At 39.3% G+C, this 18407-nt stretch overlaps 2 protein-coding genes across 2 annotated transcripts in view; one reads left to right on the forward strand and one right to left on the reverse strand.

Annotated features, from left to right (window-relative positions):
* Positions 1-745: 745 nt before the first annotated feature.
* Positions 746-14224, forward strand: DNAJC2 (DnaJ (Hsp40) homolog, subfamily C, member 2; the record flags this gene model as incomplete). The annotated part of the gene is made up of 14 exons (XM_010296027.1): positions 746-844; positions 2934-3075; positions 4293-4373; positions 5164-5229; positions 6950-7041; positions 7131-7252; positions 8105-8254; positions 8549-8637; positions 8723-8792; positions 10393-10577; positions 11839-11939; positions 12877-12984; positions 13384-13538; positions 14075-14224. Coding segments are annotated over 14 exons (1535 nt in total), but the record flags the coding sequence as incomplete, so codon positions are not given.
* Positions 14129-18407, reverse strand: part of PMPCB (peptidase (mitochondrial processing) beta) — a 7071-nt gene continuing 2792 nt past the window's right edge. The window contains exons 6-12 of the mRNA XM_010296026.1: positions 17973-18085; positions 17179-17322; positions 16437-16597; positions 14988-15073; positions 14824-14912; positions 14528-14603; positions 14129-14437 (exon numbers count right to left, since the gene is read on the reverse strand). Of these exons, the coding sequence (XP_010294328.1) occupies positions 14373-14437; positions 14528-14603; positions 14824-14912; positions 14988-15073; positions 16437-16597; positions 17179-17322; positions 17973-18085 (734 nt within the window). The 3' untranslated portion in view covers positions 14129-14372. The remainder of the gene's footprint in view (positions 14438-14527; positions 14604-14823; positions 14913-14987; positions 15074-16436; positions 16598-17178; positions 17323-17972; positions 18086-18407) is intronic.

Below are 18407 nucleotides of genomic sequence, written 5' to 3' on the forward strand. Positions count from 1 at the left end.
CCCCTGCAGCCCCCCAGCTGCCAAAACCTTGACACGTAAACCCAATACAACAACCTCGGTAGCAACTTTAGTAGATACTCTGTGTGTGCTAGTTATGTCTTGGGATTTAAGGCCTAAGTAGAGAAAGAACTTGAGAGTCTTGTGTGTGTGCTTAATGTTATCCATGGGTAAGTGCAGTGGTCTTCACAGGCTTATGGCAGTAGTTTCCTTGCTAAATTTCATCCTGGATTATGTTCAGAACTTGAGTAAAGGGATAGAATACAATTTATATTTTATCTGAACTACTTTGCTTTTCATTAGAAATAACAACTAAAATTACATTATTCTTTATTTTTTCAGTATGATTGCACAGGGACTTGTACAGTTTTGCACAATTAAGGTCCTAAAACTGCATTATGCTTAAACTGTACACTTACAGTTACTGAAGCACTTCGCTATGCATAATATTAGAATAGTCCCAGAAAATCATTACTTCTTCAGCTGATGAAAGTGGAATAGTTTCTAAGTTGCAGTTATTTCGTGTCCCAGCAAAGATGAAATAATTTTAATTCTGTTAAATCAAAGAAACTTCATTAACTCATACCTGTTTTCTTCACGATGTGTTTTGGGGTTTGTTTTTTTACTATTATTTTTTAAGTATTTAATTAGACAAATGTCAATTGGAATTACTGTATTACTTTGTAGTTTGTGCGAAATAAATTGTTGATAATGAAGCATTTCTAAACCTAATCCATCTATTTGCTAGATAAATCCATGGTTTTGAAACATCACCCAGACAAGCGAAAAGCTGCAGGGGAACAGATAGGAGAAGGTGATAATGATTATTTTACATGCATAACTAAAGGTAAGCATTTGATCTCTTTTATTAGATATACTCTCAGTCTACTTGATAATCTGAACCATATTTGTAGTGCTTTTTAAAGAATTGTCAATCACTGAAAAGCCAGAGAAGAAGTTCTTCCATTTTAGAAAACTGCCTCAGTAAATACAGGTCACATTAACATAACTTCCCTCTGAGTAGGAGCAGTATGGGAATGCAGCTGATGGATGTTTGTCTGCCATAACGGTGACAAAATGTGAACACTTGCAGCAGCATATGCAAAGATGGACCACTAGAGGTAGCCACGTACTGGGGATAAACTGTCCTATCAAGTAATTCCCCTAAGACACCAACAGCAATGAGAAAATTGGAATTGTAATGTGCTTACCCTGCCACTAGAGTATCTGTTGATTTGAATTAGGATATCCGTTTCTTCAGCTGGTCTTTTTGCCCACAGATGACCAAGTGAACTTGATTAACATTTCCCTTCTTGCCTGTAGTGACCTAGAACACCACTGCTGGCTGATTCCAAAACCTTAGGGAGTGTTCTAGGTGTATGACTTGTGTCTCTAGAAATGCTTTGGAGTTTGGCTTTTCTGTTTATTTTAAACAAATATTTTTGACTCAATGAGGTTGAGGCGGGAGGAAATCTTGGAATCTGTGTGTTCTGAACTTTCTTCTTCTGTCGTCTTACAATACTAGTTAAAATGTCTGCACCTAAATTCAGGAATATGCCCTGTGTTGTACATGCAAGGAGCAAAATATGTTTCCCCTTAAGTTTAAGAATAAACCAAAAGGAAAGCACAAAGTGTCGTGGAAGAGGAGTAATGCTTCCAGGCAGCACCCTGGAGGAAGGAAATGCAGCAGTAGGGAGGGGGGATCTGGAGTAGGAGCAAGTGGTAATGGAACAGAGAGAAGAAACTTGGCAAGGCAGGAGTACAAAAGTGGGATTCAGAGCTGGGTCTGACAAAGGAATGAGTGGAAGACACAAGTGCCAGGGGAACTGAGTATGCGGGAGTAGCATTGGGGATCTGTATGGAAGGGACATCTCTTAAGTGGAAGAGGAACCAATGGATGTACACAGAATTTCTTGCATCGGAAAAATGGTATGAGCGTTATTGAAGCTCCTAGCTTGCAATATAGAGGATAATTTGGGTCATTTAGAGCATTAGCAGAGGGGACGGGAAGACTGGCAAGCAGCAGCTCATTGGCAGTCCCTTGCATTCCTTCCTCTCTCCATTAACATGTGCAGTGAGATCAGTTTACAGAAGCACAGAGCACCCAGGTCTCCTCCAGCTTATCACCTTCTAGATCTGACCTTCATGGTGCAGTGTTCTCTGTTCAGGGATGCAGTCAGAGAAGCCCACGAATGATGACAACACTAATTTGATTCCTTTGACTTTTCACTCTTACTGAAAAATAGCGGGCATTGTAGAACTGACAGACAAGGTAACTCCACACTTCCTTGAGAAAAAACAAGTTTACTGCAGCTACAGTGTGTGTGATTTCTAGGATAGAAGATTCAATAATGCGATGCTCCCCAACTGCAGTACTGAAAGAATAGGAAAACTGGGAGTGCATGCGTGTTTTGGCTCATAGTTACGCGGTGTTTTATACTTTTTCCAAGTCTCAGTACAACTTCATCATGAGCTGCAGAATTTCTAATGAACGGCTCTTGTTCTTGCCAGTTCTGACATCATATTAACTCAGGGACTGCTTCTACTCCACGACTGTCTTAGTAGACTGTTTTATCGATTTAACTGCAAGGATTTGGTGTAAGATAAAAGCCTGAAGATGTCATGCCCATACTCCCAGTTCCTGAACTGAATTTACTGCTATAAAAATATTTAAAATATAATCTAGTTTGTTACATTGTAATGGTTAAATGCGGTGTTTTTCATAAACATTTTCCTCCTACTTGGTTTAACAGGAATTGACAGCAAAGCCATTTGGTGTCACTAAAACAATTTAATAGCAAGCTGTACAGAATGATAGATCCAACACAGATCTGATATCATCTTTTGAAACATTTAGAGCCTTTTCTGTAACACTCCCAACCTTGTGGGGAAGACTCACTTTAGTCTCATGTTTTATGTCTGGTAACCTTTTTCAGCTTATGAAATATTATCTGATCCTGTGAAACGACGAGCATTTAACAGCATAGATCCTACTTTTGATAACTCTGTACCTTCCAAAAGTGAAGCAAAAGAAAACTTCTTTGAAGTTTTTTCACCAGTTTTTGAAAGAAATGCCAGGTAAGCTATGTCAGACTGCCTTTGCTGTTGCTGGAGAATCAGTGTTTGCAAACTCTTCTGGCATTGTGTTTGTAACAGGTATGATTGTAAAGGATGATGAGAGATGCGTTAATTTGCTAGAAATGGAATACAAGTAAAATAGTGCATTCCCTATTATTTAATTTTAAAATAATCTCAACTGTCACACTGGTGGCATTGAGTTTGACCCATGAGGTTTAAAAAATAAAAAAAAAGAAGAAAGGCTGTTCTCAGCTCCGTATTACTTACTGTCGTTTTTGTACAACACATTGTTTCATTTTAAAATTATTTACTATACCAAGTGTGTGTATGCTACTGACTAAAAATTCCTTTTTTTATGATTTTCTTATGAGGGTGAGACATTAACAGAAGACAATAGTTATGTTCACAGTTTAGCTGGTTAAAAGAGAAGATAAATGTATATCAGTATTTGGTGGTTCTCTCAAGGTGTGTGACTTTTTTTCTGCATTTGATTCATGCTTGGCAGTTAATTTTGTATTAAGGCTGTTACAATACAAGTCTATTTCACCTATTACCTGTATGAAAAAAGTATTTTACTCTGTGAGGCACTTTACAAAACATTCTGAACAATCGGTTGATTATTTAAAGTAGATTCATTGAATCTTTTATGAAGTGTTCCAGAGATTCAGACTTGGATCTGTGGTTGTCAGATGTATTGTTCCTTTCTCTGCTTGGAAATGGATGTTATGTCATGGAATAACAAATTCTAGAGCCAATGGAAGATTTCCCTTTTTGTAGTGAAAAAATGGAATGGAGGCAGAGCATGCGTTATTCCTTTGTACTCCATTAGATAGAATATGTGGGAAACTTCTGTTGCCTGCCACAGAGCTGACTTATTCACAGAGCACTTTTTTTTTACTTTCTGTAAGCTTCTCTACCAGGAGAATGTCTGTGGAGTATTGAATATCTACAAAAATAGCTTGTGCTCCATCAGGTCTCCTTGTCAGCATACCAAACTTAGGCAGGAGGATTTTGCTTTTCTGGGGGAGCTCCCAAAAAAGGCCCAATCTGGAGGATGTTTAGAAGGAACTCTTCTGTTCTATTTCTCTTCCCTGGTGCTCCTTTGTGTTGGTGGGAGGGAGCCTCTGATTCGGTATTTTGATTCTGTACTTAACATGTGCCATGTTATGAAGTAAGATTATACATATTATTTTGTGAATATATCCATTTATTTTCAGATGGTCAAATAAGAAAAATGTTCCTAAACTTGGGGATATGAACTCATCATTTGAAGAGGTGGATGCATTCTATTCGTTTTGGTAAGTTAGCTGATACCTCAGTTTCTATTCACAGTATTCAAGACATGCAATATAAAGGGCTTGCAGACCCTTTTGTATGTAGGTTGTTGGCTGTGGTCTGTGCTGACCTAGAAATGTCACAAAATTACCTCACAGCTGTTTGCTGTCTTCCACAAACTGAGCTGTCTTTCTGCTCGCTGAAACATGCACGTTGTAAACTCACAGTTACAGCAGGAGCTTCCGACAGTTCTCTGACCACAATGGCTGTGAACAGAGTTGACCCACAGACTAGAAGTAGGGTTCATCTCACCTAACTTACATTTTCTGTGGAGGTGTCTACTAGGTATTTAATCTCCTCTAGTAAGGGAGGTCTGTCTAGTCCAATAAAGTCAGTAGAGTTTATGGCCTGGCTCATCTGCCGAACACAGACGCTTATATAAAGATTGTATTAATTTCTCTCTGAACTCTATGGACTGCACTGTTATCTGCACTGCCTCTGATGGGAGCTTAGACACCTGCACTGTAGACATTTAGTTGGTGAGACTGATCCCATCCTAAAATATGTCCTACAGTACAGATGGATGTAAATCATTACTTGTAATAGCGTCTTGCATTTTGACTTAACACAATGGAATCATTGTAGTTGCAGTATAATTGTACATTATGTATTGTAAATAACAGTATAATTGTCTACAAAAACCTAATAGTAAAAAAGAGATTATTTCTAATAGTTTTGCTGTTTTCTTTTTTCCCCCTTCACTCTTTTTTTCTTTTTTTTTCTTTTTTTTTTTTTTTTTTTAATTTACTTTAGGTATAATTTTGATTCCTGGAGAGAGTTTTCCTATTTAGATGAAGAGGAAAAAGAAAAAGCAGAATGGTATGTAAGTAAAAAGAAATTTGACAGGAGACTGAGAGATTGATAGAGCAAGATTTTCCAACTTTCTGTTAGACTGTAAGGAAGAAAGGTAGCCAAACTAAGACTGAATTCCACTCCCCCAGCTTAGTGGTCAGTCATGGACTTGATCTGGACTGACTGTGGGCTTCTCTTTATCTTATTTGTGTAGTTGAAGTAGTTCTTGCTTGCATCACAGAGGTGTTTTTGAGGTGCTTTGAAATGTGTGCTCATTTAAGTTCAGCCTTGCGGTTCCAGCAAGTCCCAAGCACAGGTTGAACCTGGGGCCAGAACAGAGTGGATGACTAAGCAGCTGTCTCTCCAGTTCTTTATTAAACTGTGCTGAGATAGTGATACTTCCTAGAATTTAGAAAGATTAGTTCTGATGGCTTGGTGTTAATAGAAATTGTGTATTTGCTGATGTAGTGATAGTTGCTGAATTACTCAGACCACGTTGCCATTGGAAAATACATTCTATTTTTATCCTTCCTACAGTTATTAATACAGAATGGTCAAGCTGGAGCACCGAAGCATTTAGTCTAACACGTTTTTCACAGGATGCAACTTTTCCCTTAGTCATCCTCGTATAACCATAACTTGCATTGTATGAACTTCTTATTCCAAGTTTGAGTAGAAGTCAATTTTGTAGTTAGATTCAGTGGTTAGCTTGCTTTGTGGCTAAAAACTGTTCCATATTTAGGCTGTAGCAAGGCATCCGTTCCTCTTCTCTTACGCCTTTTCTTGCTATTAAATTTTTTGAGCCTCTCCGGACCCAGTGTTCCTTCTCCTGTGAAGATTTTGTGAACGCACTGTAATCAATTCCGTATCACTTGTATTTTTGATAAATTATACAGATTAATCTCTAGGCTTCTCATTGGAAGGCTCTTGAATTATTTGCATAGCTGTTTTGTGCTTATTTCCGTCATTAGTGTGTTTTTAAAAAGTTGAGACAAATGGTACATAGTATGCTGTACTTAGGGAGCTACATTTCAGCTTCTGTTCAGATGGTCACAAATCTTGTTATCCCTCCTTGCCAAAGGTGATGTTGCTTGTGTTTTAAACCCCCAATCTACTTCTAGTAATCTCCTACTCTGTTATGGGGATTATTTTCTTTGTTCTGATGTATATTGCTTTGTATTTGGTTGTGTAGATAAGGATACAGATGCCCACTAAAAATTTGCCTCTTTCTTGACAGCACTGAGAAACATTTTCAGATTATTTAGCCAATTTTTAATCTATTTAACCTGAGCTGTATTTTACTGGAGTGAATCTGGCATGATTTTACCAGACTCTCATGGTGGTTCATAGAAAGTGTTCTTTTCTGTGCAGATGGGTTTACTTGACATGACCTATATTCTGTAAAATGAAGATAATTGACATTGATTAAATTGCTGCCCTTTGATTAAACTGTGTACCAGCATTTCAGTAGTTTTGCCTGGGTTTAATGTTAGGTCAACAAGTGGATTACATTTTGAAAATAAAAGTCTGTGATCTCATTCCCTGCAATGACAGACAAGCAGCATCTTTTGTCAGGTGTTTTGAAGGTTTATGTAATTGAGTAAACACTTAGTATTTTTGACATGAGCTTGGGGCCTTGGAACTTCATTTTCTGAAGTACTCAGAGAAGAACATCTGTGTGGGGAAACTTTAAAAAAAAAAAACTATAGGGTATTAGCACTGGACTAACTATGCTTTCCCTTTTCAGTCGAGATGAAAGGAGGTGGATTGAAAAGCAGAACAGAGCTGCCAGAGCATTGAGAAAAAAAGAAGAAATGAACAGAATTAGGACACTTGTTGGTGAGTGTGTTTTTAAAGAGAGATTTGTTAACTAACAGTGGCAATCTCCTGGTTTTCTTTTGTACATGATGCATCCTTTCTTCTGCCAGACAATGCATACACCTGTGATCCCAGGATAAAGAAATTTAAGGAGGAAGAAAAGGCAAAGAAAGAAGCAGAGAAGAAAGCAAAGGTGGAAGCAAAACGAAAAGAACAGGAGGCAAAAGAAAAAGTAAGTTAACTACTTTTTTGGGGTTGAAAAACCCTGGTTCATTCACACCCGGTCCACTGCTTTAGCTTCTAGATGTGCCAGAAAGCTACTGTTAGAATTATATGGGGTTTAAAGATGCACTGTCTTTTGATCCCTGTGCAACAGGCGGTGCACGACTGACAGCCTTTTGAGAATGAGATGAAAACAAGGAGCACAGTTCTGAAACAAAAAACCTTCTAAAATTGCGCTCCGTTGTTGCATACGCTGCCTCTGGTTTAGAGGCAGTCATTAAGTTCTGTGGCCTACTTTCCTTTATCATAAAATGGATACAGCCACTTGCCTTGTGCGCATGGTCTGTGACTGGTTGATTGGTATGAAACACTTTTGAGGTAACATAAGGCATTTGATTAATATTAATAGTTTGGAAAAGATGGCTCTGAAAACAGTACTGGGAATGAAAGGGGAACTGTAAGGTGCTAGAAGGTGACTCCAAGGACAATACTGGAGCACTGCAAGATGTTATGTTAATGATGCAGGAGAAATTGTTGGACCCCAGTGCATTTTCCTAAGCTTATACTCTTGGGGCAGACATGGGAAGTTTCATGCAGTTTTATAACTTCACAATAAAGGAAGTCAGGATTTATAAACTAGGGGTACTCATAGCGAGTATTTGAATTAATGCCAACTGGTATATGTTTTGTCATCTCCCTCTAATTCTTCTAAATTCTTCTAAAACTAAACATTAAAGTATTGATGTATTAAAAGAAAAAAAAAAACACCAAACCGAGAAACAGCATATATTAATATTGAATGACCCTATAACAGTGTGACTTTGTTGAGGTTTTTCGTTAGTTTCTTTCCTTTTGATTGCAGCAAAGACAAGCAGAACTAGAAGCAGCACGGTTAGCAAAAGAAAAGGAGGAAGAAGAATTTAGGCAACAAGCATTAGTAGCAAAAAAGGAAAAAGAGATACAGAAAAAAGCAATCAAGAAAGAAAGGCAAAAACTGAGAACGACGTGCAAGGTATTTAAATATTATTATAGTGAAATACAGGTTATCAGTGAAATTACTATTTTTTGTTAGATCAGACGCTATCACATGCTTGCTTGTTCTTATGGCTGGAGATGGGTATGGAAAGTGGGGTTACTAAAGCAAAACACTAAAATGCATACTTACACAGTTTTGAGTTATGAGTAAAGCTGACCAAATAGGTCCAAACACAGCAGTGGCTGAAGAGTGCTGTGTGTTAAGCCTTTGTCTGAAGGAACAGGACAATAAAATTCAAGAACTTTGTAGAACATGTATTTCTGCTTCCAGAACTGGAATTACTTTTCTGATAATGAGGCAGATTGTGTTAAAATGATGGAGGAGGTGGAAAAGCTTTGTGATCGTCTTGAGCTAGCAAGGTAAGTCTTCCTGCTGCTGATTTATGCTCGTTTTATACCCACCTTTCTACTAGCTATCTGTTGTAACTTAATAATTTATTTTTAGTCTGCAATGCTTGAATGAAGCACTTACATCCACAACAAGGGAAGGAGGAAAGGCGGCTGTAGTAAAACAGGTAATTATGCTGAGTGTCAAATCAAAATAACAGAATAATTTGATTTGTGATATCTACACGACCAAATCAAAGTAAGATACAACATAGCTGCTGTGGAATCCTGCCTGTTAAAACACAAAGACCTGAGTTTCAGCGTCCCCAGGCAGACTTGATTTCCACTCCATTTTATATAGTGCGGTTCATGGCTGGTGAAATAACCAGGGCCAGCTGAGAAAAAAAATACGCATTTTTCATTAGTAAAGGACACAAAAGCCACCATTTGTATGGTATACAGAAACAGCAGAGGAATTTAATTTGCCCAACAATGGGTAGCAATTACCTAGAGAGGAAGGAGGGCAGTCTTAACCTATTCTGTTATCCAAGAAAAATCTTAGTCTGGTGTCTGTGACCTGGGGCTAGATCCACAAAAAGACCTAAGTGCTGCAGGCTGTAGCCACTGGAAGGGCCAGTGGGCTGGATACCAAAGTATGGGAAAAGCAAGACACTTGTGATTGAGATTTACAAAACTCAGCAAGGATCTGCCTTAATTTGGCAGCAGGGAAAAGCCATATGGACTAATAAGGCTGAACCCACATCCTGCAGAAAGAATAAGGTGCTTTTGCTCATCTGCTTTGGATTCACAGCTGTGAACTTTCTTTCCTGGTGGGAAAGATGATCTGTCCCCATCTCAGGGTGAGGTTTTCTCATCAGACAACTTAAGAGTCAGATCCCTCTTGTTCTACATGGGACTGAATCCAATCATCCCATCTCCAGAATGTTCCAAACGTGGGACACTCACCTTTCTGTCTCTCTGTTAAAACTGTTCCACTTTTGCATTAATAAAAGTTATCTATTGGATAACTTCCCTTTTGCCAGGAAGATTTTATTATGAGATAGACAGTGAGAAAATCGTTCTGAGCATTCTGCCAACAGGCATAAGTGCATAGCTTTTTTAATATTGGCAAGACTGGACTGGGCATACTCAGAAACCGATACGTTAAAGATATGTCACACCACGGTCTCAGGATGTGATTATAATTCACAAAGATGTGCGATTGGATAAGTTAAGCTCTACTGAATCGCTTGGTAACAAACTACACATGGCCATCTAGTGCTGAGTAAGTAACTCAGTAACTACAGTCTGGGTTGTTGCAGTTAATACTAACTTAGTAAAACCATAGTAACTGAGAATTTCTGGTATAACCAGGCTTAGATGGCAGTTAGGTTGGAAGATTTGTAAATAAATGTATTCAACATGGATGTTAAACTGCCTTCAGTAGCCACTTTAGGTTCTTAATACTTTTGTGGATCTGTCCCTGTAAGCCAGATGTTAGTCTGCACATTCATGCTAGATTCAGAATTTTGCCTTTATCCTGGGAGTTCACTGAATTTTTCTAGTGAACTTGTAATGGATTCCTGCTATAATCTGGTATGGCCAAATTTACGCATGGGATGGGGGGAAATAATACTGGAGCAGATAAGCGCCTCCATTTCCTTATGTATAATGTACAGAACAGAAACTAAGCAAAATTCAAGGCTCAAAGTCCAGAGAGAGAGGGGTTTGTGTCACTGTAAAATGTAAAAATAAATAAATAAATAATGCTTGTTTACAATCCTTCAGATAGAAGAAATCAATGAACAAATAAGGCAAGAGAAAGAAGAGGCAGAAGCTCGTCTGCGCCAAGCAACAAAGAGTTCAGAGAAGTCAACCACTGGTGGTGGAGGGGGAAGCAAAAATTGGCCAGAAGATGATTTACAGTTGTTAATTAAAGCTGTGAACCTCTTCCCAGCAGGGACTAACTCAAGGTACTGCTTGGGTTTGGTGTTAAAGGCCCTACTAACACTTTTTAATTAAATAACAAGCATAATATTTTCAGACCACCCTAAGTGTGATGTCAGTATAAGGACTCCCTAAACTTCCTCCTTTTCTTTTGTAAGCAGCCTGTGGTTTGTCTTCTCTTAGTACTATGCTCTACGTGTCACTGGAGTTAGCTCTGGCCCTATATCTTATTTCCCCTCAGACTTGGGCCTCAGTCCATCAATAAGATTGTGCCGAGGTGCACGTCTGCACAGGGACATCCTTACTATGGGATAGGCTCCAGTCATTAAAGCAGAGAACAGAACCAGGAACAGTGACCATGATGCAGCTGGGTAGGAATACAAGTGTGTAAGCTACAATGAATGTAAGGCTGTTTTTTTCCTCTACGCGGTAGGAGGAAAACATCCAGAGAGATTAATTAAGCTCTCTTTAGGGGAGAGCCAGGGGCAAAGGGAGAGGCTGGGATTCACAGAAAGGAGCACTGGCAATCAGCTTACCAATAAGCATCAAGAACAGGAGCATGCTTTAAATACAGTTCTTTCCCAGGAGTGAAATGCCGTCTTCACTTAGGATTCACAGATTCAAAGCCTCCATTACCAGATTTGGAAGCTTACTTTTAAAAAAACACAAGCTGTCATTACTCTTTGTGGAGACAATACCAGTACCTGTTCCTGCACTGCAGCTCAGCAGTCAAGAGTACTCATTGAGAACACAGGCCTAGATACAATCCTCCTGTCTGATCAGGTGCAGATATTCCCTTCCATTTTCTACGAATGCACAAAGAATAATTCTGGGGCTAGGGCCATTCCAGCTCTCTCCTGTTGAAGCCCCTTTATCTCATGTTTAGGTATTCTTTTGGGGAGCTGGGGACCCAGGGTTAGTAACTTCTCAGCCCTTTCAGTGCAGCCTGCAGTATTTAATGTCAGAGGTGTTTAGGGAATTCAGGAAAGCAACAGCTGAGCAGACTTTTGAGGATTAGAGGTTTGCACTTACACACTTATATCCTACTCCATCCTTTTTCTGTATTGGAAGCTAAGAAGTTCACCAAGCTGACTGAATTCTTAAGGGAAACGTGCATTTAGTGACTGAAAGCTTTCCAGAATAGTTACCGTGACAGTTTATATGTATTTAAGTATGATTAAACTTACTTACGAGTTGATATAAATGTGTACAGGAGCTTGACTGTGGCTTGTATGAAGATAAGCTATTATGTAATACGTTGGTTTACCCTTTCTATTTTTGCTTTAGGTGGGAAGTTATTGCCAATTACATGAACTTGCACTCTACTACTGGAATAAAAAGAACAGCAAAAGATGTCATCAATAAAGCAAAGAGCCTCCAAAAGCTTGGTATCTACATGGCCTTATCTTTGTAATAAGATGGCCTGCATGCTTCTATACAGCTTGATTTTTCTTTGAAAAGTATTGTCTTTCTATTATGAGAAAATCCTCTGTATATCCCCAAAAGAAATGTAGTTTAGAGGGAAGATTTAGAGGAGCATTTATGTCATTCAGTATTTTCAGCCTAATGGCTATTGTGTAAGTCACCACCTCATCAGTGACTCATAGGAATTCTCTGAATCTAATGATGCACAGATGTCTAGGCTACATGCATTGCCTCTACACTCAGAGACAGATGTGCCTCTGAGAAAGCATCTAGATTAAATGGAATTGATGAAGCTATAGCGATACTTTAAAAAGATGAATGGGATTCAGCACCAGAGTAAGACACCTAACTTAATGTTGCTCATCTCCTCTTGTGGTAAATGGAGCCTAGAGAGGTCTGGAGTAAGTTCCCAAGGAAAATCAAAACATTCTGCTACAGAAGAAAAAAAACTAAAGTTTTCGAGAAGTCTCTCCATTCCAAACCACTTACCTGCACAAGGAGGACCCAGACCTTCCTAGTGTTCCGGCCCCTCTGACATGCTTGGGTGTGCTCTGGGTAATACGCGAGCTTTGTGCCACAGCCCTTAACTTAAGAGAGTAATCCCTCTTGATTTCAATGAAGTTGGAGATCCAGGCTTAAGCTTATACAGAGAAAGGATTCAACTGAGCAGTATAAAGCAGGATAGATGTTGGAGAGACAGGCACTTTGAGCACAGTTTACTGGACCCTGAAAGATGATTTTAATCTGCCAGCCTCTTTACCATGATTTTAAAGGAAGTAAGAATTTGTTTTTTTGATGTGATTATTAGTTTACAATAGTCTGCTAGACAATGTTTTTATTATTATATCTGGCTGTAATTTTGTTGCAATAATTATTCTATTTAATGTCTGTTGCTCATAGACCCTCATCAAAAAGATGATATAAACAAGAAAGCATTTGACAAATTTAAAAAAGAACATGGTGTGGTGCCTCAGATGGACAGTGCTGCCCCCTCAGAACGATTTGAAGGTAAAGGTGAAAAGGGAGCCCTTCTTGCAGAGTTGTCTTCCCTGTGCATCTTAGTAAGAAAGCAATCCAGAACTTACTTACAACTTGCTTATGAACAAAGTTACAAACTTCTGTAGCAAGTACAAAAGTGATGCAGGCTCTGTCACTGGATTTGAGGGTTTCTGGTGCACACAGTACAAGCCACAGTTAAGTATATAGTGACAATTTGAAATGCTTCCCAGTGAGGCAACAGGTTAAGTCTGATGCTGAGATCATCCGTTCCTCCAAGGGTGCTACACTTTCAGGCAAGAGTAGGCCTGGAGGGGGATGTGCCTGAGATACAGGATAATCCTACAGCTTATCTCATAGATTCCTTATTAAGTATTTTTTTTCTTACTGTCATTTTTGCATTTAAAACAGGATCACCTTTAGATTCATCCCCTTGGACTACAGAAGAACAAAAGCTTTTGGAACAAGCATTGAAGACTTATCCAGTAAATACTGCTGAAAGATGGGAGAAAATCGCAGCAGCTGTTCCAGGCCGGTCAAAAAAAGACTGCATGAAGCGATACAAGGTAAGGTGCCTCACCTCCTTCTAGGACTGTAGTTAGCCCAGGTCTTGTTAGAATCCTTTGCTTTTAGTGTTGTTTTCCCTACCAGCAACAACAGCAGCAAATGAGCACAAGATGAAGCCTTATGGAGAAACTGGGTTTTTTGGTTGGGGATTTTTTTTGGTAACTCAACCCCAAAAGAGCAATCAGGGATAAGTTTTCCTCAGTGAAAGTCACGGTTCTGGAAGCTGGGAAGAAAAGTCTGTCTCATGAAATCTGTCTTAAAATTTGACAGCAAGCTGTTGCAGGGGGCAAGGTCCTATCCCTAGCCTCTTGTAGGTAAAGTTCCTGCTACAGGGGAAGTAGAGGAGCATTAACTTTCCATTAATTTATTTGTTTCTAAGAGAAACTGTTTTAAGGTATTAAAGTGTCTAGATTCCTCACTATGTTGAAAGGTAGAGTATTTCAGGCTGTGAATATATGTAGTGTTCAGAAACCACAGCATTGTTAACAAGTTCCACATTTAGATGTGTCTCTCTTTTTTTTCCCCAACTCTCCAGGAACTCGTTGAAATGGTCAAGGCGAAGAAAGCTGCTCAAGAACAAGTGATGAATGCTACTAAAGTCAAGAAATGACTCTTACTGACAATCTCTGTTTTATAATAAAAATGCAAATACTGTACATGGTTTCATTCTTTCCTTAATTATACAGATACAGAGGCCTGGCTGATTCTTGAGTTTTAATCTTCTCAAATGCATTTCTCCAACTCTAAAGCTTTAAGCAGGGGTATAGTTGTGTTTTGGGTTTGTTTTTTTTTTTTTTTAAAAGCTCACACATACTGAAAGTTCTTGTTATTCACTATTCACGAAGCCAATACATGCCACTGCAGATTTTGTTGTACTCTGGAAGTTGTTCAATTGGACCTGGAAGTTAAAGAAAGTTGGCCATGACACATGCTAAACTGATCCTGATTGGTGCGAAGGGGTTATGGGAGGGTAGGGAAAATAACATACCCACGGCAGCAACTGCAGGATGCTTATCATAGATGTACTTTGTGCAAACTTCTCTAATAGTCTGGGCATCAATAGCCTAAAAGGGGTAAAGAGACATCCTTGTTACCAAGTCCATCTATCTAAAACAGCAGCAAGAGCCAGTGATTCTAATCTTGCATAATCCAGGGGAACAGGCAACAAAAGAGTTGAAAACTTTCTCTATTGGAAACAGTCTAACTTCTGTGCTGTTACTTCCTGTAGCAATTAAATTTCTTTAAGGGCCTAATTTAAAAGTTACCAAGATGAGTGCTGCTTACTTCAATTCTTGCCTCAAGTTCTGGAATTGGGATTCGGCGCTTATAACACAGCATTTGTCTTCCAATGTCTTCACAGATTGGTGTGGACCCTAAAATAGGGGAAAATATGCTTCAGTTATCAGCATACAACACCATGAAGAATAAAAAGCTCTCCTAAGTCTCACCATCAAGTTGTAGCAGCATATTTGTCTTCAGAAGATTTTTTGCTCGAGCTACTTCATTTTCTGCAACACTTGTGCAAAGTCTTATCCTGAAAAATAGTTTAAATCCAAAAGGCTTTAAATAATGGTAGCCTGTAACACACAGGATTGCCACAGGCAATGAGGTGCATATATATTAGTACACCTACCAGGCATGTCTTTTCTATAGAGAGAAATGGTAAAAGAATTTGGTATGGAAACAAGCCATAGAATGCAAAGCAGCAGCGAAAGAGGGGGGTTTTTTTGGAGGCATACCAATATTCCCAAGAGCAAGGTTTTGCCCTTAGAAGAGCTGTGCTTCCTTTTATTAAATGAGTATTTTCAGCCAAGTGTAGTCCATGCTTGCTATCTTGAGAATAACTAAGATAGTAGCAGCCAAACAATTAGAGGTAATTAGCCCAGAAGGCAACCCATTACTTCCTGGCTCTTGGTGAGATAATGACACACCACACTGCATAAGGAACGTTTCACTAGGACAGGGGGATGCATGAGATAGATACCTTAACATGTTCTTGTCACAGGAATGGTTCATAACATCCCTGGTGCTAAGCTGCAGCAAACAGCTAAAATGATGCCACTTTTCTCCACAAGTTGTTTACAGACACCTCATAGAATAATGGTATATGAGAAGTGAGCTACATAATTAAACTTATTTTCAACTTTTGTTTCAACTTCACCCACTTCAAATCAGTGCTCTGAATAACATGTCTGTTTCTAATCACATCTGGAGGTCAAGCATTACAGTTGCACCTATGGATACCTTTTCAATTTAGATTTAAGCCTTAGATGAACAAATATTATCTAGAATACCAGGTTTCAAAATTCCATATATAACAGCTCACCTACCTGACATCATTTCATTTCCCCATGTACTCACTAGAGTTCTATGTAACACCACCACCTGGTACGTCATGTGGGATAGCAACTGCAGAATGTTTAACTGCTAATGGTGTTTGTAGGTAATTGCACATTCTTTATTCTCATTCATAAATATTTACTCTCAGTTGTTAAACATGTAGTTCATGGGCACTGTATACTGACTTAGTAGTAGTCGAAAGGGTTTGACGCATTTTCATAACTCCTGTCACTTGCAAGTCAAAAAAAAAAAAAAAAATCACTGCCATATTTTCTTCTACAAGAAATGCCATTACATTAACTACCGTTACTGTTTATTCTTCCAGGGCAGAAAAAGGAAGCCAGACCTAAACCTTAAGCTATTATTCCAAGTAAGGGTGCCAGAAACTGGCTGTTGGGACTCTGAATTGAGTGCCAAAGTTTAGAACTTGATGCATTTGTTTTTTCCAGGCAAGCCTAAGCAGAGAAACAAAAATATTCTTTTTAAATTATTGCTATTTTTTTAAATTGTATTCCTCCACTGAAAACAATTTTTTAGAGAAAGCGTTGTTAGCTTACCATTCTCTCTGAACAAAGTGCACCATGTCCTGTATAGTGGATGGCTCACAGACCATATAGAGTCCCCACAGCCCTGTATCAGTGTAGCAGGTGTTGAAGGACTGGAAGCTGTGACATAAGTTACCATGGCAGGCAATCTGAGCAAGCTTACTGGATAAATTCTGCTGAGGCAAAAGGAAAAATATATTATTTTATGAAGTGTTTGGAAAGCATATTAGTCACCTCCATGGTCTCCTGTTTTCATTTCAATGACAGAATACACAGTAGTATCACAGGCTCCAGCAGAAGCTACTGAGGTTAATTATCAGCTCTTCATCTCAGCAGTTTTTTTCCTTGCACGTAATCTCAGGTTTCCAAGTAACAGCCCAGATTTAAGCCCAAATCATAAAGCTACTTAGGTTCAAGAAAGGGACAGTTACTGATACCCACAGGTTCTGATGACATACAGGCAGGAAACATCTTACTTTCCACAAGGGCTGGGAGACGTCAAGTCACCTCTATTTTGGTGGTTTAGAACTACTTCTTAAGATTTTTTCCTAGATCTTGGGCAACAAATTCTCTCAGACTCATGACTGGATCCCCTTCTCCCGGTCCAAAAAAGGACTTTCAGAAACAGCCATAAAGTAGCAGTAATGCCATCAGATAGGTCTGAATGGGTCGTACTGGCAGCACCCAAGTCAGAGAGATCTCACCAGCCCACCAGCCTCATTCAGAGCGGAAAGCTGCCTGCAGGTTCACTCACCACGCCTCCTCCAAAGGAACGATCCCAGTTACCTATCAGAGTATTCGCTACCATAAGTGGGATTGTATCTGGGTGCGACCAGCCAGCTGCTTCTACAGCTATCGCAATGTGCGCCAAGGGCATCTTGTCATCTCTTATACGGATCTGTAAGAACATATGAAAGTACCTGCAGTACAACCTGTACATGCTAACGTATATGGGAAGTTAAATATCGGGAGACAGATATTTCCATTACATCTGGATTATAAAGCATGCACACAAAGAACCAGAAATTAAAGCACATGAAACTTTATTTAACATCAGCCTTAACTAGCCTTCCCTGTGGCAATTTCAGAGCACTTTGCCAACAGCAAGCCTAACTACATACAGAGAGAGGGCATTACATGTCACTTTATGACAAACAGCAGCAAGAAAAGCTGGTGACTTTTCAAAATTCCAACACAGCTGGGAACAGAACGCAGATGCCTCAGTTCTCTGCAATACCCTTTAAATTAGCGACTCGCAATAAGTGGAAACACCCTAGGCAAGAGGATAAAAGGAAAGTAGCAGCAGGGGTAAGGGAGGTATTCCTCCAGGAACTGATGAAGCAGAAAAAGCGGTGGCAGTGAGGCTTGTCCAAGAAAGGTTGGAAAGTACTGCTTTGGAAAGCAGCTACTCCATTGCCCTCACTGGGGGCAAGAAACCTTTTAATCTGCTGAGTCTGTGACCGAGGTCTCTCTCCTCAGCAGAGAGCACGTGTCACTTCTGCTCACAGGGGATATAAGGGACAGCTCAAAAAGCCATCTAAAGCTTACCTCACTACCTGTGAAGCTACAAGGTGGCAGGGGTGATAGTCCTCCTTCTGGAGCAGATGGCAAGTTACCGAAGTGGCATTTTGCTAGGTCAAGTAGCTCATCATGAGAGACCCCTGAACAAAGATATTCCACGCACTTTGTAATGTTACTCTGTAAATGCTTAATTTAAATTGCTGCACAGTTTAAAGACTCAACCAAGCAGTAATTTATTGTTCCCCCCACTTCAATAACACACTTTCAGATTCCTCATACCTCCCCATTACACAGAGTAAGATCATCATGATCACCCTTCTTAATTCTCTTCAATAGCCTTCTATTAATATTACACCAAATCAAGCTTTGTTTGCTCTCAATTTCAAGCCTTGATGTTATTTCTCTTTCTCCTTGCTTTCCTTGCTACTCCCCTTTTCACACTGGACCCCTTCTAGGCCCCTC

This window comes from Phaethon lepturus, unplaced genomic scaffold (genome assembly GCF_000687285.1).
Source record: "Phaethon lepturus isolate BGI_N335 unplaced genomic scaffold, ASM68728v1 scaffold43941, whole genome shotgun sequence".
Taxonomy (NCBI): Eukaryota; Metazoa; Chordata; class Aves; order Phaethontiformes; family Phaethontidae; genus Phaethon; species Phaethon lepturus.